The sequence below is a fragment of the Gadus chalcogrammus genome, chromosome 5 (genome assembly GCF_026213295.1).
Source record: "Gadus chalcogrammus isolate NIFS_2021 chromosome 5, NIFS_Gcha_1.0, whole genome shotgun sequence".
Classification (NCBI taxonomy): Eukaryota; Metazoa; Chordata; class Actinopteri; order Gadiformes; family Gadidae; genus Gadus; species Gadus chalcogrammus.
This window is the reverse complement of record NC_079416.1, coordinates 15,905,340-15,929,881: the sequence shown is the minus strand read 5'-3', so window position 1 is coordinate 15,929,881 and position 24,542 is coordinate 15,905,340. Positions and strand designations below refer to the sequence as shown.

At 46.3% G+C, this 24,542-nt stretch overlaps 2 protein-coding genes across 3 annotated transcripts in view; one reads left to right on the top strand and one right to left on the bottom strand.

The window, feature by feature from the left end:
• Positions 1–19,342, top strand: part of stag1a (STAG1 cohesin complex component a) — a 39,052-nt gene extending 19,710 nt beyond the window's left edge. The window contains exons 3-32 of one of the 2 annotated variants that reach the window (XM_056589916.1): positions 651–771; positions 1,131–1,286; positions 1,431–1,527; positions 1,962–2,038; positions 2,438–2,642; positions 2,970–3,121; positions 3,396–3,469; positions 3,575–3,698; positions 3,975–4,073; positions 4,184–4,263; positions 4,560–4,667; positions 5,008–5,122; positions 5,573–5,690; positions 5,948–6,051; positions 6,210–6,302; positions 6,946–7,239; positions 7,704–7,774; positions 8,184–8,352; positions 8,745–8,837; positions 9,248–9,422; positions 10,063–10,202; positions 11,217–11,318; positions 11,508–11,656; positions 11,872–12,000; positions 12,363–12,568; positions 13,049–13,220; positions 14,707–14,823; positions 15,126–15,240; positions 15,546–15,626; positions 15,985–19,342. In XM_056589916.1, the coding sequence (XP_056445891.1) occupies positions 651–771; positions 1,131–1,286; positions 1,431–1,527; positions 1,962–2,038; positions 2,438–2,642; positions 2,970–3,121; positions 3,396–3,469; positions 3,575–3,698; positions 3,975–4,073; positions 4,184–4,263; positions 4,560–4,667; positions 5,008–5,122; positions 5,573–5,690; positions 5,948–6,051; positions 6,210–6,302; positions 6,946–7,239; positions 7,704–7,774; positions 8,184–8,352; positions 8,745–8,837; positions 9,248–9,422; positions 10,063–10,202; positions 11,217–11,318; positions 11,508–11,656; positions 11,872–12,000; positions 12,363–12,568; positions 13,049–13,220; positions 14,707–14,823; positions 15,126–15,240; positions 15,546–15,626; positions 15,985–16,008 (3,760 nt within the window). In that variant the 3' untranslated portion in view covers positions 16,009–19,342. The remainder of the gene's footprint in view (positions 1–650; positions 772–1,130; positions 1,287–1,430; positions 1,528–1,961; positions 2,039–2,437; positions 2,643–2,969; positions 3,122–3,395; positions 3,470–3,574; positions 3,699–3,974; positions 4,074–4,183; positions 4,264–4,559; positions 4,668–5,007; positions 5,123–5,572; positions 5,691–5,947; positions 6,052–6,209; positions 6,303–6,945; positions 7,240–7,703; positions 7,775–8,183; positions 8,353–8,744; positions 8,838–9,247; positions 9,423–10,062; positions 10,203–11,216; positions 11,319–11,507; positions 11,657–11,871; positions 12,001–12,362; positions 12,569–13,048; positions 13,221–14,706; positions 14,824–15,125; positions 15,241–15,545; positions 15,627–15,984) is intronic. The other variant, XM_056589917.1, reaches the window with a different exon arrangement.
• Positions 18,035–24,241, bottom strand: pccb (propionyl-CoA carboxylase subunit beta). The gene is made up of 15 exons (XM_056589918.1): positions 23,958–24,241; positions 23,543–23,662; positions 23,365–23,433; positions 23,197–23,253; positions 22,975–23,088; positions 22,456–22,566; positions 22,006–22,114; positions 21,255–21,375; positions 21,062–21,143; positions 20,714–20,837; positions 20,368–20,475; positions 19,810–19,910; positions 19,233–19,331; positions 18,944–19,043; positions 18,035–18,644 (listed from the first exon to the last, which is right to left on the bottom strand). Exons 1-15 carry the CDS (start codon positions 24,198–24,200, stop codon positions 18,523–18,525), a joined length of 1,680 nt encoding a protein of 559 aa, XP_056445893.1. The 5' UTR covers positions 24,201–24,241; the 3' UTR covers positions 18,035–18,522.
• Positions 24,242–24,542: the final 301 nt, after the last annotated feature.

Sequence of the window (24,542 nt, the reverse complement as noted above, 5' to 3'; positions counted from 1 at the left end):
AATGTTTGAGGTGGCGGTGGCCTGTGATGCATTCTGCTCCACGGGGGTTCAATGGGTTTACCTGTTCCCCAAAAACTAGAAAAAATGCTGTGGACGGTTTGGTTTTTGAAAGGCGTAACTTTAACGTCCTACTTAAAGGGCTTTTAATGGTTCCACGTCCCCGCAACGCGAGGGGGTTACGGAACCCTTACGTCCTTGCGGACCCATCCTTGCGTCCACCGCAAGGGCCGGACGCGCGCCTCCCAAAAATCGTGACCTTCCGTTGAGGCGAAGCAGCAGCAAGGGCTGTGATTGGTCCGCTTACTAAAACCCGACGCAGAACCATAAACGTTCACGGCCGCGTCGAAGCGTCTGCGTGGTCTTTGCGTTGCGGGAACGTGGGACCATAGAAAGGCCTTAGGCCGGCACCTTTTAGCGTACGACTTTTATAAACCGCTTTTGAACCATGTTTTGGGTACAAAAAGTATTGTTGGATTGTGTGTGTCAGTGTCTGCATGTAACCAACTGTGTAAAAAAATAAATAAAATAATAATAAGTAACTTTATATTTCAAGTCAAGTTGGAGCTTTTGAAGCATGTTTTGGGTTTAAAAAGGTCCATCTGAAATGCCTGTCTCGTCGTTGGGGTCTAATTGTCGCTGACCCTTCCCAGGGACTCGTCCAACGAGTCGGCGGCCCCCGACGCCGTCAGCCTGAGCATGAGCATGAGCGAGATCGAGGACCCCGAGGTGAAGGGGAAGAAGAAGAGGGGGAGGCCCGGGAAGCAGCAGCAGGTGAGGCCCGCTCTCTGTGTGGATCTCTGTCTCTGTTGGTCTCCACTGGGTCCATCTAGCGGCACTTTTTAGACGGGCCCTTCCGTCTTCTTGGTTTGTGTGGGTCTGCATGTAACCACCTGTGTAAAAAAAAAGATAATGCAATAATTCAGAATTTATATTAAATGCACTCAAGTATTGCATAGACGTGGAATACACATTTGTTAACGTATGCATCTGTCTCATGCAAAGGCACCAGACACACAGGCATATGCATTATGTTTGTCTTGGTCTCATGTGTGAACACTTTTCTATCTTTATTTTATACAGTTCTTAGTGAGACTCTTCATATTGCACCTCTTACTCCGTCCCTCTCACAGTCGGCCACTAAGAAACCCCGGAAGTCTCCGACGGACAAGGCTGTGGGCGTGACCCGAGGGCGAGGGAAAGCCAATGGCGTGGCCGTACACAACGGGGAGGGCGGGGAACCCGTCACCCTGTTTGAAGTGGTCAAACTGGGCAAGAGCGCCATGCAGGTACGTCTACAATGTGGGATAATTCTATCAAGAGAGGTTAAGTAAAGATGTTGCGATCTCTCTGTACAATTTTGTTTCATTTATGTCTTTTCAAATAGACAAGATCTATCTTTGAACTGTGTTTGTGTGTGTTTGTGTCCACAGTCTGTTGTGGACGACTGGATCGAGTCGTACAAACAGGACCGGGACATAGCGCTGCTGGACCTCATTAACTTCTTCATTCAGTGCTCTGGCTGCAAGGGTGAGAATAGAGACACAGGGTCGCAGAGTCAAGCCTTCAGTGTAACGTGAGATTCTTAGGAACATAACATGTTCCTCTACGTAGTGGTCGAATTAAATCTTGACTTACCAGCAAAAACACACTAGCAGTCAAAAATGTAATGGACAATATGAGAGAAAATGTATGATTAAGTGAGTGGAATAGCAGATTTTTTGTTGCTGTAGTTCTCAAGCCTTAGATGAACCATTGAACCACTTGCCACACACTAAAGAAACTACGCTCTTTTTGACAAAAATTTCCAGGTGGCATTGCACTACCTTTTTTAACTGAATCAAATTATTCAGCATTGCCGTTGACGCTAACATTGACCTCTGCATGCCGTCATTGTTGTGAACGCAGTGTGTGTGTTTGTACTGCTGCTATCTCCTCTAATTGTTCTCATCTCTGTTTTTCAGGAACGGTGCGGATCGAGATGTTCCGGAACATGCAGAACGCTGAGATCATCCGCAAGATGACGGAGGAGTTCGACGAGGTTATTTCCCGCTTCACTGTGCTACAAAAGCTGCTGCTTTTTCGCTCCCCCGGGGTCTCCGCCATTTTTTGGGCCTGCAAACGTTACTATTTTCTGATAAGATTTTAATATCCTGGCCAACGTACCTGTACCAACCGTATGTAACCCATAGATGATGCCTGTGTGTAATGATAAGTGCGTCTGTAAAAATAAGTGTTTTCTAAACCAAGCCAAATGCAAAGCTGTTTTTTTCCGTATGCTCCTCTTCACTTCAATGTCCATCCACTGCAAATGAATGACACGCAAACAATGTGAATCACTTTGGCGCACTGGCTACACGACTGCATTCCCAACCATCGCAGCATGGGTCCGACTGTATTTGTACTCTTCACGTCACCGTCGTCGTCTCCTTGTCCACAGGACAGCGGCGACTACCCACTCACCATGCCCGGCCCCCTGTGGAAGAAGTTCCGCTACAACTTCTGCGAGTTCATCTGCGTGCTGATTCGCCAGTGCCAGTACAGCATCATCTACGACGAGTACATGATGGACACGGTCATCTCACTGCTCACGGGGCTGTCGGACTCCCAGGTGCGGGCCTTCAGACACACGTCCACGCTGGCAGGTAAATCCCCATGGTCGTCTGGACGTTGGATTGCACAAACGTAAAATGAAATGTGCTTTACTACAAAGACAAAAATAAAAGCTAAACCATCTCTCTGGATGTCCTTGATGATTGAATAATTGAATGGAAACCATAATGGAATTAAAAACAAATGTGTGAATACTGTCCTCATCCCCCATTTCTCTCTCTCCATCTTATGTTCATTCTCTCCTGTCTCTGTCACTCTTTACCTCCATCTCTCCCTGATCTCTCTCTCTCTCCATCTGGCTCTCTCCGCACCCCTCTCTCCTCTCTCTCTCATTCTCTCTCTTCCTTCTCTCTCTCTAGCGATGAAGCTGATGACGGCGCTGGTGAACGTGGCGCTGAACCTCAGCATCCACCAGGACAACACGCAGCGGCAGTACGAGGCCGAGAGGAACAAGATGGCCGGCAAGAGGGCCAACGAGAAGCTGGAGCTGCTGCTACAGAAGAGGAAGGAGGTAGGAGGGGGTTGTGTTGGACTGTGTGTTGTGTTTTTATTGTTTCCTACGTTTGACTGTGTGTTGTGTTTCATTGTGCGTTCTGTTTGACTGTAATGTGTGTGTCATTGTGTGTTGTGTTTTCTTGGGAGTTGTGTATCGTTGTGTGTTCATTTGTGTCGTGTGGTGTTCTGTGTTGTGTTTTGTTAGATTATTTAGTTTAGTGTTTTGCCTGTGTTGTGTTTTGACTGTGTTGTTGTGTGGGGTTTAACTCTCGTCTCCGTTGTCCGTTCAGCTCCAAGAGAACCAGGACGAAATCGAGAACATGATGAACTCCATCTTCAAGGGCATATTCGTCCATCGCTACAGGTAAACACCTCATTTCATTAGGACTGTCATTATCACAATCTACCGTAATCTGACCGACGAATCACAGTGGCGACGAACGTGGTGTACCCTTCCCCCCCCTCCCAGGGATGCCATTGCAGAGATCCGCGCCATCTGCATCGAGGAGATCGGTGTGTGGATGAAGATGTACAGCGACGCCTTCCTCAACGACAGCTACCTGAAATACGTGGGCTGGACTCTGCACGACCGGGTACGAGATTCATTACGATTCAGTATTCGGTAGTAATTTGGATATTCGTTAGTGAATAGGTATTTGGTTTTCATTGATTGGGATTGGGCCATGTTAAAGTGTAGGTGAACCCCCCTGTTGCTAACCCTATCACTATGAGATTTATTTTTTTACAAGTTGTGGTAGTTGGGGGACAAGAGTTTGTGTATTGTCCAATCTGACTTTCTATCTCTTTCTCTTTGCGTAAACCTCTGTCTGTCTCTCTCGCTTGTCTTTCTCGGTGTGGTCTGACCCCAGCAAGGCGAGGTGCGTTTGAAGTGTCTGAAGGCACTGCAGAACCTGTACACCAACAGAGAACTGTTCCCCAAGCTAGAGCTCTTCACAAACCGCTTCAAGGTAAAACCATTGAATGGATAGACGTGTATGTGGAAAGGATGGGAGCAGAGCTTAGAGACACATGATGATGACTACTAACACACACTCAAACACACATGTGTTTTCTGCAGGACCGCATCGTATCGATGACCCTCGACAAGGAGTACGACGTGGCTGTGGAGGCCATCCGATTGGTCACCCTGATCCTGCAGTGAGTACCATGCAGATTGTCTTGACCAATGGAACTCCACCCCCTGTGGATTTTGAAGTGATTTAACATGACCAGTGACATTTGATTAGATCTGACTCGTTTATGTTTGGAGATCTCAGAGTTAGCATAAAAAACGAAACACAGAAACAATATTAGGGAAATGATTTCGTGAATACGAATCAAAGACGGAAATTCAAAGAAAAGTTTTCTGCAAATGTACACGATAAAAAGTTCTGTTCTGAGGTTCAGCTCATATCGGTGTTCATTAAATGTTAATCTTGTATCTCTTCTTCCAGGGGGAGTGAGGACGCTCTGTCCAATGAGGACTGCGAGAACGTGTACCACCTGGTGTACTCCGCCCACCGGCCCGTGGCGGTGGCCGCCGGAGAGTTCCTCCACAGGAAGTACGTCCCTCTTGGGATCTTTGTGATCACGTCCTTCTCAATAACTATGGGCATTTATTCCCATATTTATAATATGGCGATGGGAACTGAGACCTGGTGTTAAATGTGTTTGGTGCGAGAGTTGCTTATAACTTTCTTTCTTCATAGTTTATTATTGGCTGTTTAGGAGCCTATCTCCCCCCCCCCCCCAAATCAACCCTTTAATCTTCTCCTTTTCTTACTGAGTCCCCATCCTCTCTCTCTATCTCGGTCGGTCCACCTCCATCCATCCCTCTCTGCTCCTCACTGTCTGCTGCTGCGTTAACCTCGGTCCCTCTCTCCCTGTGTGTCTCTCCTCCAGGCTCTTCAGCCGCCACGACCCCCTGGCCGAGGAGGCCCTGGCCAAGCGGCGAGGCCGCAGCAGCCCCAACGGGAACCTCATCCGCATGCTGGTGCTCTTCTTCCTGGAGAGCGAGGTGACCAATGAGTGCTCTCTCGCCTGCTCTCTCGCTCCCATCGCTCTTCACTCCTCGTCTCCCTCCTCCTCCTCCTCTTCCTCCTCATCTTCCCATCATTCTCCTAAACACTCACACACACACGTAAACTAGAAAAAGCACGGTTTTCCTTATGCTCTGATGGATCTTGATGACAAATAATGCAATAAAATATTAACATTTAATGTACAACAATATTATCTAAACCTAAGAACAGACATTTTTAACGTACATTATAGAAAGCATTTCTTTGGATATCCGTGTTTGATTTGCCTTTTAAATTGTATTCATCCGTTTGTTTGTTTCTGTCTCTGTGTGTGTGTGTGTGTGTGTGTGTGTGTGTGTGTGTGTGTGTGTGTGTGTGTGTGTGTGTGTGTGTGTGTGTGTGTGTGTGTGTGTGTGTGTGTGTGTGTGTGTGTGTGTGTACCCCAGCTCCACGAGCACGCTGCCTACCTGGTGGACTCTCTGTGGGAGAGCTCCCAGGAGCTGCTGAAGGACTGGGAGTGTATGACGGAGCTGCTGCTAGAGGAGCCCGTCGGGGGAGAGGAGGGTGAGAGACACACACACACACACACACAGACACACACTGTATGCTTCAGGGTTTCAGAAAACCCAGACACTCAGGAGTAACAAGAAGCTTAATGAGGACCAACACATTGTGTAATCGATGGAACTCTCCAATAATGATGCTCTCTCTCTCTCTCTCTCTCTCTCTCTCTCTCTCTCTCTCTCTCTCTCTCTCTCTCTCTCTCTCTCTCTCTCTCTCTCTCTCTCTCTCTCTCTCTCTCTTCCCCCCCCCCCCCACAGTGTTGTCAGACAGGCAGGAGAGTGCTCTGATAGAGCTGATGGTTTGTACCATCCGCCAGGCCGCCGAAGCCCACCCACCGGTCGGCAGGGGCACCGGGAAGCGCGTAAGAACACAGACACACACACAGCTGATCTGCCTCGTAGGTTTAGGAAGCAGTGGAAAAAGGCTATTTTTATTATTGGATAATTGCCCAAATATGTTTTTCTTTTTTTTTGTACAGTTCGTTGACATCCATTCTGTCGGTTTGCATTTTGTCTTCAGGTGCTGACAGCGAAGGAGAGGAAGACGCAGATAGACGACAAGAACAAACTGACGGAGCACTTCATCATGGCGTTGCCGATGCTGCTGTCCAAAGTGAGGACCGCACACACACACTCTCTCTCTCTCTCACACACACACACACACACACACACACACACACACACACACACACACACACACACACACACACACACACACACACACACACACACACACACACACACACACACACACACACACACACACTCAATTAATGCAGAGTTACTTGTGTTGTGACATTGCCAAACCTCTGTTCACCAAAGTCATTTTTACAAAAAACAGTCAATGAATCTCATAGAGAGCTGGTTATTCAAATAAATATCTGAGCTTCCTGTATGGATCATGATTGATGTGCCTGCTGTTGTAATCTGAGGATCGACTTGTTGTTCGTGTAGCCTGACTAAGTGCTATTGATCGCCCGGCTGCATGTAATGGACCGTGAGAATGGAACATGGTTCTAATGAAATTTAAAGCGTCCCCACATTAGAAAATTACAAACATTTCAAACAAATCTCTTACTCTGCACGTCTAACCACTCTCTCTCTGAATCTAACCCTAGACCATTCTCTCTGGGTCTAACCCTCGCACTGACTGACTGACTGACTGACTGACTGACTGACTGACTGACTGACTGACTGAGTCTAACCCTACCTCTCTCTATGAATCTAACCCTAGACCTCTCTCTCTGCCCGCTCAGTACCAGGCGGACTCTGAGAAGGTGGCCAACCTGCTGCAGATCCCGCAGTTCTTCGACCTGGACGTGTACAGCGCCGGGCGCATGGAGAAGCACCTGGACGCGCTGCTGAAGCAGATCCGCCTGGTGGTGGAGAAGCACATCGAGGCGGACGTGCTGGAGGCCTGCAGCAAGACCTACAGCATCCTGTGCTCGGAGGAGTACACCATCATGAACCGCGTGGACATCGCCCGCTCGCAGCTCATCGACGAGATGACGGACCGCTTCGCCCACTCGGTGGAGGAGCTGCTGCAGGAGGTGATGGAGGGAGGGAGGAAGGGGGAGGGAGGGAGGGCAGAAGGGAGGGAGAGATGAGGCTTTCCTACAGCACCATACAGCTTAGGCGGCTGCCTTAGCAATACACTCCTGCCGCCTTAACTACGACGTCCAAAAAATAGTTTCATTTTTTATTTATTTTTATTTTACAAAAGTATTAAATCATTTTAAATTCATTCACTCTCTGTTTATAGATCAGGCTGCAGGGTCACAGTCTGACAGCCTGAGGCCTGAATAAAATAATCACAAATGGTCCCCCCCCCCCCCCCCCCCCCCGGTCTGACGACAAACCACCACCTTAACGAACACATTTTCTGCGGGAAACCCTGTAGTGAATGTACAAATCATTGAATGCTGAATGGAGGAGAGCTTTGATATATACTGGAGTTATTAAGCTCTCAATGTGCATCGGGCTAATGAAACCTTCTTCAACGTCTCCCCTTCAGGCGGAGGAGGCCGACGACGACGACATCTACAACGTCCTCGCCACCCTCAAGAGGCTCACCGCCTTCCACAAGTGAGACCTTCTGGGCTTCTTTGGTTCCATCTTTCCTTTCACTCATCGGTCTACTTCGATCCGTCGCTCCAATCTTGAATTTGAAGTACATTATGGGTGACAGATGTCTAGGCGTCAGATTTAGGATGTAGGATGGAAGATCTTAATTGAACCTCCTACACAAAAAAGTGAACGTCAACACCGCATGTATTGTTAGGATGATGAGGATTATGATGCTGAAATTAGCTAGCATAATATCAATTAATGTATTAATATTATTTTGTAATTCTAGGGCATTCGTTCAAATGTTATTCCCACTATCAGACTTTATTGCATACTTTTGCATAATTCCAACACAAAAAGACCACGCAGCAATACTACCCGACGGCGTGTATTCAAACCACTAATCTTTGCCATCATCGCCCACCAGTGCCCACGACCTGACCCGCTGGGACCTGTTTGGGAACTGCTACCGGCTGCTGAAAGCGGGCATCGAGCAGGGATCCATGCCTGAGCAGATCGCCGTACAAGCCCTCCAGTGTTCCCACTACTCCATCCTCTGGCAGCTGGTGAAGATCACCGAGGGAGCTCCCAGCAAGGTGCAGACAGCCGGCCACTACCAGCCTCCCTCCCCCCCCCCGTGGGGGGGGGGGAGGAAGCTATACAATTAGCATACAACAGTTTCAATAAGGGCTAAAAACCAAGCACTATAAACTAGGAAAAATACAATCGTAATATGCTTGTCTTTTCAAAACTGTTAATAGAACCAATGTGTGTGTGTGAGAAGGTACAGAAAAAGTTCTGGTTGCATCTGGACCACTTTAGGGCTCATCATTCCTTCAAAGTTTAAGATTGTGTGTGTGTGTGTGTGTGTGTGTGTGTGTGTGTGTGTGTGTGTGTGTGTGTGTGTGTGTGTGTGTGTGTGTGTGTGTGTGTGTGTGTGTGTGTGTGTGTGTGTGTGTGTGTGTGTGTGTGTGTGTGTGTGAAACAGGACGACCTGCTGGCTCTCAGGAGAGTGGTGAAGTCCTTCCTGGCAGTGTGTCAGCAGTGTCTTTCCAACGTCAACACGCCCGTCAAAGAACAGGTAGGAGGAGCCTATAGTACAGCCCAAACCCTGAGACGGAATCCTGGTGGTTTGAATAATGCGGCACGTATTAACGCCCCCTGTGGTCGGAGTGGTACTAAACTTTTGCAAGTACTGTTCTGTTTGTGTACCAATTTTCTAATCTCTTGAATAGTTCGCATTCAGAGTGGTTGAAGTCAGCATTTTGTGCAAAAGTGTAAAAATATATCTCTGAGCACCTGTGAGAGTGATCATTTTGAATTCACACTGGGACACCGAGACTGAGCTCAACAGCCAGAGACCAAGAAAGAGAGGGGATGGGGATTCGTCATTTTTCCAGCTAAAGCCTTAAAACGTTCCACATCAGCTGAGGTTAGGTCTGCTACTCTTCAGTTGGGATTGACTGACCCTCACTCCCCCCCCCCCTCCAGGCCTTCATGCTGCTGTGTGACCTGCTGATGATCTTCAGCCACCAGCTGGTGTCGGGGGGCCGGGAGGGTCTCCAGCCGCTGGTCTTCAACCCAGACTCCACCCTGCAGAATGAGCTGCTCAACTTCGTGCTGGACCACGTGTTCATCGACCAGGATGACGAGAACCAGAGCATGGGTGAGCAATAGAAATGGAGGGAATGCCCAACAATTATATAGTAGGATAATCAAACACACAATGGTCCAAATCTCAGCGAGTACTACCCCTACTTTTTGAATTTTTTTTCTTTATTTTGGCCTGGAAATGTGCTGATATTTTCCACAAATGTTCATATTTCAGAGGTCAGTTTTTATCTGTATTTTATACAATCCACTTTATAGTATCAGGTCGAGTTTGACTCCTAAAAACGTAGTTCAACTTTGGACCCCAACGTTTCCGGTTCCCAAATTCCCAGCATGAATTTTGGAAGTTAGCACACCCAATCATTGACTAGATCATCAGATAGTTTTTGGGGGTCTACAGATGGTAGGGAAAGGTCCCTAATAATCATAATTAAGAATGACTGAATTTAGATCAATGTAAGTATTATGGCTTATCACCATTAATCCTTTCAGCTGATAATTTTGCTTAGATCAACAGTTAATAATGCAACGAAGTAACCCCCTTCTGGACCTAAACCAAAGACACAATTCAAATTGAAGCTCCCAAGTACACAAATCAACTGCTGTGTGGGGATTCTTTTCGCCAATGTCCACTCGTTTCCTGTCCCCTCCGTTCCCCCTTCCCTGCGTCCTTCTCTCCTTCCGTCCGGCCCTAGAAGGCGACGAGGAGGATGAGGCGAACAAGATCGAGGCGCTGCACAAGAGGAGGAACCTGTTGGCGGCCTTCAGCAAACTCATCATCTACGACATCGTCGACATGCCCGCCGCCGCCGACATCTTCAAACACTACATGAAGGTTAGTCGACACTGGAAAGCCAATCCTGTTGTAGGGGGCGGCAGTGGCTCGGGAGGTAGAGCGGGTTGGCTGGTACCTGCAAGGTTGCTGGTGTGATCCCCGGCTCCTCCTAGCTAGAGTGTCGAGGTGTCCCTGAGCAAGGCACCTTACCCTAACTGTTCCCGACAAGTTGCCTATCGCCCTGCATGGTTCACTCCGCCGTCGGTGTGTGAATGTGTGTATGAATGGGTGAATGTCGGGCAGTATTGTAAAGCACTTTGGATAAAAGCACTACATAAATGAAGTCCATTTACCAGTTACTGGTTTTGGTACATCTTTCGGATGCCCTCTGCTTTAAAAAAGTGTGGGAGGGTTTGTCGTGGCGACTAGGCTAGCCTAGCACCGTGCCGTGAGTTACAGTCAACAATAGAGCAATGTGATTGGATGATATTCTTGTCCGTTATCACTACGTAATACAGCCGTATACCAGAAGTCGTTACAAATACTTTTTTGGGAGCAGATATATGAAAATAGTTGACATTCAAGAATATATGACCTTTCTTTGAACTTTATCGTGGTATTGAAGTTATTGAACTGTTTGACCTAGAACTTTTTTTCATTTTGTATGAACCATTAAACCTCAGGGAACTGAAAAATCCTCAGCCAAGCTTTTTCTTGAATGAAAATTCCTCTGAAACCTGAATACCTTTTTAGACCGGGCCAAATCAGACAAAAAGGGAACTTTTCGAACTTAATATACTTTAAGGTTCAGAGAAATAACTGAAATCAAATATAGGAGTAGCCTTCTGTCGGTGAACTCACTCAACCTGGTTTTTAGTTCAACCAACAGCATCTTTAATCAAATAGCGAATGTCCACTGATGGCGAACTCAAACCCAGTAGATGAGATGATGAGAAGACCCTAGACTTGAATGGACCCCTAGTTTGTGGAGGAGATGAAGTGATGTGGTTGGTGAGTGTGTCATGTGATCTGAGGGAGAGTGCTGACTGTGGTGTTCTCCTCCCCGGTCCACAGTACTACAACGACTACGGTGACATCATCAAGGAGACGCTGAGCAAGACGAGGCAGACGGACAAGATCCAGTGTGCCAAGACGCTCATTCTCAGCTTGCAGCAGGTGATCACTCACTCACACACACACACACACACACACACACACACACACACACACACACACACACACACACACACACACACACACACACACACACACACACACACACACACACACACACACACACACACACACACACACACACACACACACACACACGCTGACCAGTGGTTGCCTGTGTGTGTGCTCCAGTTGTTCAACGAGCTGCTCCAGGACCAGGGGCCCAACCTGGACCGGACCTCGTCCCACGTCAGCGGCATCAAGGAGCTGGCCCGCCGCTTCGCCCTCACCTTCGGCCTGGACCAGATCAAGACCAGGGAGGCCGTCGCCACACTACACAAGTAAGACCCCGTCCCGGCCACATCCCCCCTGGACCTGGACTGGTCTACACCATAGAATGTAGATTAATATTAAATCCTTAATAACTTTTGAATGGAATAAAAAAAAAAATTGCTTTATGTTACTAGAAATATTTGATCCCTTTTGTCTCTCTCTCTCTCTCTCACTCTCTCTCGCTCTCGCTCTCGCTCTCTCTCTCTCTTTCCCCCCCCTCCAGGGACGGTATCGAGTTTGCCTTCAAGTTCCAGAACCCCCGTGGAGCAGAGCTGCCCCCCATCAACCTGGCCTTCCTGGAGGTCCTCAGCGAGTTCTCCTCCAAGCTGCTGCGGCAGGACAAGAAGACTGTGTAAGTGCACCGGAACGATCTGGGGGTGTGTGTGTGTGTGTGTGTGTGTGTGTGTGTGTGCATATAGATGTTGTGTGTTTTTGTACTCTTGTGTGTGTGTGTGCATGTGTTTGTGTACTCTTTTGAGTGTGAGTGTGTGTGTGTGTGTGTGTGTGTGTGTGTGTGTGTGTGTGTGTGTGTGTGTGTGTGTGTGTGTGTGTGTGTGTGTGTGTGTGTGTGTGTGTGTGTGTGTGTGTGTGTGTGTTTTTCTATTCTTGTGAGTGTGTGTGTGCACATGTGCGGGGTGGCGTCTCTGTGCTTCAAGCGGTGTGTTGGGTGATGTCATGTGAACATGTCCGTCCGTCCCCCCCCCCCCCCCCCAGACACTCGTACCTGGAGAAGTTCATGTCGGAGACGATGTCGGAGCGCCGGGAGGACGTGTGGCTGCCGCTCATCTCGTACCGCAACAGCCTGCTGACGGGCGGCGACGAGGGAGACCGCATGTCCGTCACCTCGGGCTCCAGCAGCAAGACGGGCTCGGTGCGCAGCAAGAAGGGCCGGCCGCCGCTGCACAAGAAGCGCATCGAGGGTGAGACAGGATTCATAGTGAGAACACGACCCGGGAGCGTGGGTGAGATCTGGGTTAGGACATCAGAGTTAAAAGTCAGCTTTATTGTCAATTCCAAAATATGTGAAACAAATAGAGGACTCTGAATTGTGTTTGTCTCTGAGCCAAGATGCAATAAGTAGAAACGGATACAATTGGTAAAATTAAATAAAATACATGTAATATTTGCAATAAATAAATTGTAAATAGTGCAAAAATAATTCTGAATAGTGCAAAGGTAGACAAAACAAAACTGTAAAACAAAACGGTATATGTACAATAAAGTTAAGAAAGTAAGTGGTCCAGGGTTCTTGCGGGCAAATGGGAGGGGGTTTCAGAGTCCAGAGTTCGTGGGGGCAGAGGGAAGGGAGAGAGTTGAGCTTCCTGAAATGTTTTTCACTGAAGCCCCGCTGGGTTCTTATCACAAAGTGTGCGTGTGTGTGTGCGTGTGCGTGTGCGCAGAGGAGAGCAGCGTGGAGGGCTCGTGGCTGATGCGCAGCGACACCACCCTGCAGACCCCCGGACCCCTACAGCCCCCCCAGCTCACCTCGACCGTGCTGCGGGAGAACCGGGCCGCCGAACACCTGCCGGACCCCGACTCAGAACCGGGCTCCGAGAACGACTTCGTACACAAGTGAGTGGAGGGAGAGAGGGGTGGGGGGGGGGGGGGGGGGGTGTGTGAAGAGAGAGGGGAAGGATGGGGACAGAAATGGATGGAGGGAACGAGGGAGAGATTATTGAGGGAGGAGTAGAGTGAGTGATTCTGAACGGATGTATGTGAGTGATTGGATCTGTATGAGTTAATGAGGTACTGTATGATTAAGGCATTTAAACGCATGAGAAAGCCTTAATCTGACGCAACCCTAGATAGATTAGATTCTCAACTTTTAGTCTATGATCATAACCATTAAATGAAGCATATTTCCAACCCCAAACAAAATCAGAAGCATAAGACAACAACAACAACAACAGCGATGTTACTGTGCAGATCGCATAAAACCACCGTAACCGGATAATCTTTTGCAACTGCACAGTGTTTCAAATCAATCAGTACATAAGAGTGTTTCACCGGAGAAGGGTAAATGCCTTTAATCAGAACACACTGTATTTGTCTCCATCTAGTGGCCGATTGGTGCGATAGCAAGGGTCATTAAATTATATTTGCCCCGATCTTTCAATAGAGGGGTCAAAAGTAAAAAAAAAATATTTTCTAGCTGTTTGTGTCTCATCACGTGGAATTTGCTATTTTCAGGGAAAAACTGAGAAAGTGGTCTATTGATGGAGAGGTGACCCACTTGGGGATAAACCCTCCTCCCAATAATGATTTGTAGTCGGCTCTTACTGTCGTGTAGTGTGGGTGGGCTCAAGACGAGAGCTTTGGTCGAAAGATGCTTGAAACGTTTGCGTCAGTAGCGATAACCTCGCTGTTCATAAAGGGGTGTCGATAAATCAATCATCTATTACACACAAAAACACCTCATTCCCATCTACACGAGTTGATGTGTCCGTGTGATATTTGGCAAGGTTTTCAGAGAAGGAGCCGATATTCTGAAGTAGAATGGAGTCTTAATTTGTGTCCTGGCGCCTAGCCTGGCGCCATCGACCTGACGGCGAGACAAGACTGATCAAGACCATTAGTGTAGTTTGTACTGCAGTAGCTGGATCCCGCTTTAAAAGTCCGCAAGTTGGCACGAGCATTTAGATTGAATCACTCATATAGTTTAACTTCAATTTTTATCCAAAATGACTAGACGCTTTTATCCAAAGTGACTAACAAGAACATTTGTCAGAAGAAGAGAAACAACAATATATCGCTGTCGGTAAAGTAAAGATGTTCATAGAAGCATGTGCCAAGCAATTACAATTGCAAGGTTAACCCATTCCCCGCGCACAACAAATAAGGCTAGAATAAGATGCTACGCTACACTAAGGACTATTACTCCGTAACAGACTCCATGAACCGGTTACCCTGGTTGTCCGTTTGTCCAACTGACTCCGACCCCTTCAGAATGGTTCATTCAAGACAAACATGCTCGCTGTATGAATGGTACCGTTTACCTACGGTTAAAGATGCTTGGAATTTTCTTTGTCTTTTTTTGTTAACGTTTGCTTCCCTCCAGTCCTCAGATGCAGATGTCGTGGCTGGGCCAGCAGAAGATGGACGACAGCAGCAGGAAAGATCGCTCGGGCATGAGCTACATCAAGTCACGCAGCAACCAGGGCGTCCGACAGACCGTGTAAGTGTGCGCACATGTGCCTTCTGACAGGAACCTGGCTTGGATGTCTCCATTCCTCCCTCTTTATTTATGAGCCTCCATTTTGTAAAGTAGTGTAGTTTGTAGTGTGTACCATTGCCAGCCTTCAATCTCCTGTAATCCACAACGTGTGCCATCAGTTCTTATTTTCTGGTTTGCGGAGTACTATTAAGAGGCTTTATGTTCCGGAGATGGGCATTTCTGACTGTATGTTCTTTCAGGGAGATTCTTATCAGAGTCAGACGTCTTTTAGCTGTACTCTGACTGATTTGTTTCTGAATTAGACGCGGTCTGATGGAGGATGACGCCGAGCCCATCTTCGAGGACGTGATGATGTCATCGCGGGGTCAACTGGAGGACATGAACGAGGAGTTTGAGGACACCATGGTGATCGACCTGGTCAGTGACGTCACTTACTGCCACCGCAAACACACCGTCACAACGAAGTTCTGACTGATGCATAATAATGCGTTTAGTGAAACATGTTTTTCATTCATGTTGTCGGTAATCTTTATGTCTTTAATTGACCTCTCAAATGCATCTTGGGATTCTCTAATTTATTTTCAACAGTGATTTCGCACTCTTAACAACAACTTTACTTCTTGTTCGATTTTTAATCAGCTTGTAACACAGTTTTGCACAGATTGCTGACATTTTGAATTTTCTATTTATTTTCAATCACCAATGTGTTTTGTCCTTCTCAGCCACCGTCTCGGAACAGACGCGAGAGGGCGGAGTTGAGACCAGACTTTTTCGACTCTGCGGCGATGATTGAAGACGAGTCGGTGAGTGTGGGAAGAGGATCTTTGGGGGGGATGGGCGGGGGCGATGGGTGGGACGTTGTGTGTTTCGATATTAGAAATGTTTCAAATGACGCCTCAGAAATCTCCAGGCAGGACACTTCAAATATTGACATGCATTCAGCACACATTTAGAGTCCCAACCAGCCACATTTGTTAAGCTCAATCTGTTCTATTTGTTTATGTAAACCATTGAATTAACACGATGACTATATAGACAAACTGTAGACCCAGACGTTTGAAGGATTTGTATCGTGTGTTTAACATATGTGGTAAAGTGGGTCGTAACCATAATTCCCAACCAATTTAGTTGAACTTCTCTTTTCTCCCTTGTCTACCACAGGGATTCAGTATGCCCATGTTCTGAGAAGGGGATTCAACGATCCTGAAAAAGGAAAAAGATTCCAGTGCGCAGCACGGTGAAGAATGGGTTGTCTTATTGGGGAGGGAGGGGGGGGGGGGAGATCCTGAATCAGCTGCCAAACTCTTTATAAGACTATAAGCGACACCGGTTGAGTACTTTTTCCAGGTTCCCGAGACTTTTCTTCTCGTACTTTACAACAAGATGGCTGCCACTAAGTGTCGAAGGGGGTTGGGGGGGGCTGGGGGTCGTCCTCTGATGATGACTCTTGGATTGGACGGAAGATGATCGCAACAGACCAGGATTGGCTCCTTTTCTGAACCCGCCCCCCAGCCCCCGACCCCCTCCAGTCAAGACTATCAAAATGGGGGCGGCCCTTCTGCGGATCTATCTCCCCGTTCTCCTCCTGCTCCTTCCAAGTGCATTGGGGAAACTCTCTGGTAGCCGGCTTTGGGACTGTTGACCAATGTTTTGGTGCGTCCCGTTTTACCGTCCCCTGCTCCACCAATGCAGAGGCCATTGGTTCCTGGCAGTGACCCTCCCCACCCCAACAGATGTTTTTGTTTTGTTCCCCCCTGGTGTCTCTCTCTAACCCTTCTGTTTTCGTCCAACAGGGGGACCCGAGAACAGTAGTAAATGTGATCTATCTTTTCCCCCTCGCCCTCTGTTTGCCATCCGATCCCTTGTCTGTGGTGGTTGGTGTGTGAAGTGTATTGTGTTGGTTACATTTTTGGTTATTTAGATGTACACACTCATACACAGGCATTTGCGCACCAAGGTGAATGTTCCCCCCCCCCCCCCCCTTTATAGACTGACATTGAGAATTTGTGTAATTGTGTTGTGCTCGAAGGAAAATTGAGTGTTGTGATTGGATGAGAAAGAAACGCTCACACTGATCTTGGACAAAAGCTCTGCCCTGTTTAAAGCGCCCCACCCCGAACCACGACTTTTGAAGGGAAAATGTTTAAAAAAAAAACACAAACATATTTTGAATTCTGTAGCTTTAGTACAAACGTTTTAAATCAAGTGTTTTTTCCGTTGTCTGTTTGTACAGCTCTTTGTTGAATATCTTGTTGCCAAATTGTGGCCTACATACTTATACCCGAACCCTTTTTGTTACTAACGTAAAAGCAGACACTGTTGCTATGGGATACCAGGGGAGCCAAAGTGCTGTATGTTTTGATTGTAGCCATCTCAACGACTCATCCTTTTATTCTGATTTCTCTCACCCGGTTCCGAATCTTCACGTGATCGGTTAGCGGTGGAAGCTTAGCTAACGTTTGGCACGTTCAACCGAAATCGTTGCTCATATCGCACACAAAATGTCAACAGGGTGAACAGATCCAGTGTACAACAACCCGTTTCAGCTTTAGACGTAAACGGTTCATATATTTATATAAAATATATATAATATATGTAGAGCAAAACGATTGGTGCGTGCCATTGTTTTCTGATGGATTTGTCCACTGGTTTGACTGTTTACGACCGAATATTTACCGCAACCCACTGTTGGTGCAATCAATCAAGTGATCATGTGTTCCCTGTGGCAGGTTTGGCAGTCCTGTAGATATCAATTTGATTGGGTCTTTATGCTGCACAATTAACGTCACCCGTCCTTAAATACTCTAAAAGTACATCTTTTCTGCCAACTTAAATTCTTTTTAATAAAATAAAATCTGTAATCAATTCCTGACAGTTGTTTAAATTAATTATTCTTAACCATTTTTTCCTCAATATTTAAAGGTATTTTTGTGTTGGGTACTTTCAGAGAGCTGGAGATGAGAAAAAGTAATTATCCATGATAGACTTCTAAACATTTTGGAAGAAACAACCATGACAAAACAGTGCATATGACTTGCTAACATTTTAATGTAAGTACACATGGGTAAAACTGACTTTATTTCTAAACCCTACTGCCCTTGGGCAGTACAAACCATATGAAGGCTTTGGGTTTGTTTGATTTATATGACCAATGACAGCGTGTGTCCTGCCAAATGGAAAAGGCACATACTCAATAACACATTTCTCCAGGTTAGACAGATTTACTGGTGGTTCATGTTTTAATACTCGTTGAACAGGTTCAAATGTTCATTTGTTATTAACATTTCCAATGTTTATAAGAGAGATTGCTTATGAGATACATTTGACGGAAAACCCCATCCAACCAGGATGTTGGAGAACATCACCAATATCGCAATGATAACTTCATACGTTATTATTGTACATAAGAGACTAGGGTAGAATGGGTCTTGCAATAGGTCAACAGGTTTTTCCTCAGATCGTTTCTTAGTGTCTATTTGGTGGTTGAGATGTTTTTGTGTACAGCGTCTCTTTGGAGTGGTAAATTCATTTCCAAACCAACAAACACTACAAAAAGGTAAAACAACAAGAGGACAAGAACACACACACCACCAAATGCTGTATTGCTGTGTCCGGTGCTTGATCCATGTGATCTAGTTGACCCCGGAGTACTGTGACGTGAGCTACTGTGGGTTTGGAGAAGGTGGGGCTTCAGCCGCCCTATAGGGGCATGTTGGCGTGCTTCTTCCAGGGGTTCACCTGCTTCTTGCTGGCTAGCACCTCCAGGTCTCTGCAGATCCTCTTCCGTGTGGTCGATGGCTCAATGATGTCATCCACAAAGCCTGGACACGGACCCACACAGTCAATTACAACAGTACGAGGCGTCGAGACCACCACGATCTAGGTCTTTGTATCTAAAGTGACCTTGTTTCATAGCACAAAGTCAATGTTTATCTCTCTTAATCGATATATTCTGAGTTTAGCAGTAAAGTTAGCATCTTATTTTGCCTCTTTATTCCAATTACTTCTTCAAACGTTATGCATTCGAGACATGACTGATCCACATCAGGTCAAGTGTTGGCTGTGGTGGGGTGCCTATACCACCACGACAGTTTAATTCCAGGAGGAAAGGTGGAGTTACCTCGGACAGCCGCGGGGAAAGGGTTGGCGAACTTCTCCACGTATTCAGCCTCAGCCTCCACCTGGCTGTCCTTCCCTCTGAAGATGATCTGGACCGCGCCCTGAGAGACACACGTCCATGCTTTGGTATGGGAATCTTAACATGCAAAAGTACTCCTTTATTGCTATCCTATTTGCCTGTATTGCGCATGCGTGTATGGTTTCCGTGAACAGATATGAACTCTCCGTGAAAGGTCATATCTCCATGTACACACAATGTTGGCGTATATATTTACTTGTGTGTTTTATACCTTAGCACCCATGACGGCCACCTCTGCAGACGGCCAGGCGTAGTTGACGTCTCCCCTCAGGTGTTTGGAGCTCATGACATCATAGGCCCCGCCGTACGCCTGGACAGGTGACACACACACTGGTGTTTTAGTTGTTGTTTCAAACCCCAACCACACACCCCATTCACAATCCATTGCGTTTGAATTTTACTAATGGCATTAAAATGCAACAAAAGCGGAATTGATGGAGATTTTGGTAGGGCTCCTTAATCACAAATACATAACTACAAGTCAGGCCGATACCATTCATCAATTTGATCCAATCGGCTGATGCATGCACTCACAAGGCTGATACCTTTCCCATTCCGAAATCTACAATTTAACCCATTGCATTTTAAAGTTTCATTAATTACCGTTAATTCAATTTATCATCATATTATTAAATTGCTGCAATTCAGATGCAAAATAAAAATTAAAAAACATTGCCATTTTATATCAGCCATCGGTCGCCCTGCTCTCTCAACATTGGCCATTGAAGAGGCCACATGGGTTTACTACTAAACAGCATTAAATACACTGAGTTGGGAGGCGGGCACACCTTCCTGGTGATGATGGTGATCTTGGGCACGGTGGCCTCGGCAAAAGCATACAGCAGCTTGGCTCCATGTCTGATGATGCCTCCGTACTCCTGGGCCGTTCCTGAGATAGAGGGAGGCGGGGGGGGGGGCGCAGGTTCATGGTCAGGGTAGCCTCACAAATCAGACTCTAGAACCAGATCTAAAGTCCAGAGGCAGACGACCTTGTTTCTGGGTGTAGTATAGCCGTTTCTATTTCTTCGCCTTATTTGTTTCCGTCAATCGTGTTGCTGAAGGCGGGGAACTGTGAACGTGCCTGCTTGGCATACCCCCCCCCCCCCCCCCGCGCTAGTCAACTGTAAAGGAAGGTCTTTGGTTTCAAATCAGCAGCAGGTAGACCTTCTGAAAGCTTCAAAATCCCTGTAACAAAACTGCCCTTCTAGTAGGACATGGACAGAAACAGTCTGAGCTAAAAAGAGTGCAGACGACAAGCGTAAGTCACATGATCTAATTGATCCTCAGGTTAAAATTAAAACAGAATTAGAATATTAATGATACGTTTGTGATATTAATTGTTATACCTGGGAGGAAGCCGGGCACGTCCACAAAGGTGATGATGGGAATGTTGAAGGCGTCGCAGAAACGCACAAACCGAGCGCCTTTCACCGAAGAGTTGATGTCTAGACAGCCTGGGATACAAGCATACACACGAGTTTGGCTTCGTTAGGTTAGGATCCCGAAAATGTACGTTTTTTTTTAAATGTATGAATAATGGCCCTTTATTATCCTAAACGCAAACTCGCTGAGAAAACTGAATGTTGAATTCTAAATCCCATATTCTCACCCAGCAAGTTTTAAGAACCAAGACAGCTGCTAGGTGATCATGGCCCATCCCATAAAAACAACCTCGCCCTGACATTCCCTCACCTGAAGCCACTTTGGGCTGATTACCCACAATGCCCACAGTGCGCCCGTCCATGCGGGCGAACCCCACCACGATGTTCTTTGCGTAGCTGGGCATGATCTCGAAGAAGTTCTTCTCGTCCACGATCTAGAGAATGTGACATAGCATGTATATTACAATTTATGTTTAGGGAGATAATGGCATTAAACAACTAAGAGAAATTATCACTGTGGGAATGTGCATAGAGATGTTTCATAAATAATGACCAATTAATCAAAAAAGGTGTACTCGCACAAGGAAGGGATAGCAAAATAAATATTTATATGACATAATGTTTATTGCAGTGAAGGTTCTATATGAAGTCTTTATACCGCATGAATGATGTCCAGCATGTCGTACGCTTTCGTGGTCTCGGAGGGGACGATGGTGTCCATCGCAGGCACCAGGCGGTCACTGTGACCGGTTGGGGGGGGGGGGGCGAGGAGGGAGAGAACAACGTTAGGCGACAGCTGATTGGCCGACCGTTCCGTGTTGCAGCACCGGCTAGGCAATGCGATTGGCTACCTGGGGTCATGGGACTCCATCACGGGAGCAGCGTCCTGATTGCTGAGCGGCAGAAAGTTGAAGAAGTCTCGGAGGTTGAGCAGCGCGTCCACGTCGTTCTCAAACGCGTAATGCGCCACACCTGTGAGAGACACGCACGCAGATGGTTATTCCCGAACAGGAGGTGGTTTGGGGGCAGGATAGAGGTGTGGCTAGAGGGTTTAAAGTCTCAGAAGGATACTGGGTTTCGAGGCCCAATGGCCGCAACCTAATTTGTACGCTTATTTGACCACTGACCCTTACCTGCTCCTTAACACATCCTTCATTTTTGACCGCTAGTCTAAAATATAAAGAAATCTCTAGTTAATTTCTCCACCGAGCCTCAGCATTGCCTTTTCCTAACTTTTCGTAAAGAGCTCTTATTTACTCGCATGTTCTTACAATTCAGGAACAATATAGGAAAAATATATATATCTTGTCATATAGGAAAACAGTGCTTCAAGAAATTTCACGAATTTATACACTTTAAACATGATCCCGGCCGTGGCTGAAAGGCCATCAGCTTGGAAGTTACAAGCTTATGAACAGTAAAGGTAGATCATCTGGAAATTTTATGCAGTTGTCCAATGCCTGTAAAAAGCCTTCATGAGTCGGATGAGGACTCTTGCAGAAGTGCAGTACAATGTACCATCTAGTGGCGTCTTGGTGTCACTGCAACGAAAAACGGTTCAAATATCATATATAAAGGAATATTAAAACACAGCTGACTGACCGGACACTGCTGTGTGTGTCTTGGCTCCTCCCAATTCCTCCTGCGTCACATCCTCATTGGTGACAGACTTCACGACATCAGGGCCTGTGATGAACAGGTATGATGTGTCCTGGAAAATAAAACAATAAGATACAAGCATTGCCCCACTGTTTTGTTTAAACACAAAGCCTTCAAACAATCATTGACAATATGGCAATTAATACAAGCCGTGTGTGACATACATGCACACAGTAAATTTCATACCTGGCAAAAGATCGATAATGTTTATTTGTATATTAACGGAACCCAATTAGCTAAACAATGCTGAAGGCAGCTGGGATCCACACAAGACATAAAACACATGAACTAACATTAATACATCAACACATGCACTTTAATGGTCTTCTAAAAGTACTCTCTTTTAAATCGTATTATGATTTAATCAAGAGTTTGGCTAGTGAGTCCCCCTACCTTGACCATGAAGGTGAAGTCTGTGAGAGCGGGGGAGTAGACGGCCCCGCCAGCACAAGGGCCCATGATCATAGAGATCTGGGGCACTACCCCCGACGCCAGCACATTCCTCTGGAGAAAGAACACAAATGCGTTTCTACATTTCACACTGTATATACCTATGATAAACATTATTTTTTTGTTTGCTGCTACATGGTTATGTGAATACAAATAAAAGAAGGGTTTCCCAGTGATCAACTGTGATACTGTACTAGTGAGTGACATATTGACAGTTGTAGTTTTTTAAGATAGCATTGGTGAATGCACATGCAGATTGAACTCGAGTTGAATTGAGGTGTGGAATTAACTTGAAAATTCAAAATTATATATCTTTTAGTTCTCTCTGCATACATAATAGTTTAATAAGGATTTATCACAGCAACTCTTGGAGTTAATGGTAGCACCTGATCAGAAAACAGTACAACAACAACAACAATCAGTTTAGTCAATGAATCATGTACTTTCTATCTAAAAACTCACCAGGAAGATATCTGCATATCCTGCTAGGGACTCGACCCCTTCCTGGATCCTGGCCCCTCCTGAGTCATTCAACCCGATGACCGGCGCGCCCACCATCATGGCCTGGTCCATAACCTGAACACCAACACTCAAGTCTGAATTTAAAACTTCCATAAACTCAAATCCACATTTTCTTCCATTTGTTTTTTTCCACGTTTTTGCGTTGGAGACCTAAGTACTAACCTTACAGATCTTCTGTGCATGGGCTCCTGACAGACTACCCCCAAACACGGTGAAGTCCTAAAACGAAAAAATTAACAATTGTTTAGTAATTGGTTATAACAGACTAGTTGAACCCACTTTATGAATATTGGGTTTGTCTCCATATAGTTATTACGTTGTCGGTTTTACCTGACTGAAAACGTAGACGAGCCTGCCGTTGATTCTGCCCTGTCCCGTCACAACGCTGTCCCCTGGAAACTGAGCGTGGAAATAAAAAGGGTGAGAGAAGGATTTCTGGAAAGCGGACAAACAAAACAATAACCCCAAAATGATGTTGCCATCACCGGTGTATTTCTTGTTTGTTTACCTTGTTCCGATCCTGTTCCATGCCGAAGTCGGAGCATCTATGCTCCACGAACATGTCATATTCCACGAAGGACTCGGGATCCAGCAGTAGCTCGATCCGCTCCCTCGCTGTCAGTTTACCCTGTGACAACAAGAGTTTAAAGTTGACCCTGTGACAAGACGTGCTTCCACTCAGTTCCCAACTTCCCGATGTAAACGAGTTTAGAGAAGCCCCAATGGTACACCAACTTCCCATCACTGGGAATAACTAACTTCAATGACAAAACTTACGAATAGTTGTACACAAATGCAGAGTAGGCCTATGTCTACGACTAAACCTAGTCCGAAAAAATACAAATCCTCCGCACTATAGCTAGAATTAATGGGGGAAAAAAATGTCAATTGCAAACAGAGAGTCAAGTTTTACCAAAGGTTACCTTTTTGTGCTGTGCATCAATCCTAGGTTGACCTCCCCCGAGCAGAGCCTCTTGACGCTTCTTGTCTATCCGCTCTTTCACGGACAACTGGCCAACGGCATACCGACGGCATTGTTTTTGTAGACTAACCTGGGAAGCAGTGGCGGCGACGACACCGTGTTTTACCCGTGCCAAACCTCCAAAAGAAGTCCTAAGCCCACTTATTAGACGAGAGCTGCTTCGTGCAACGGTGAAGGCCGCCATTGCACCCTGTGCTAGTGTGAGGAGGTTGGGTCGACGTGCAGGCATACAGACCAATTGCAGAGGTTACATTTTCTGTTGACCAATCATATACCTGATAACGTTGAGCGGAGGCGGTACTTGAACTGCAGTCATTCCTTCTGTGGTTGAATCTCTACCTAACCGAATGTCAACACAGTGAACAACAATTCCCAGCTGCATAATTTGTTTGTTTGAAAGAATGTAAGCATTCAAGACAACTCAGAACTCGGATATTCCAACTCTGGTCTAATTGGGTCAGCCAATTCCGAGTTTGGACAACTGTTCAAATCTTATTTAAATGTTGCAAATCTGGGCTCGTATTTT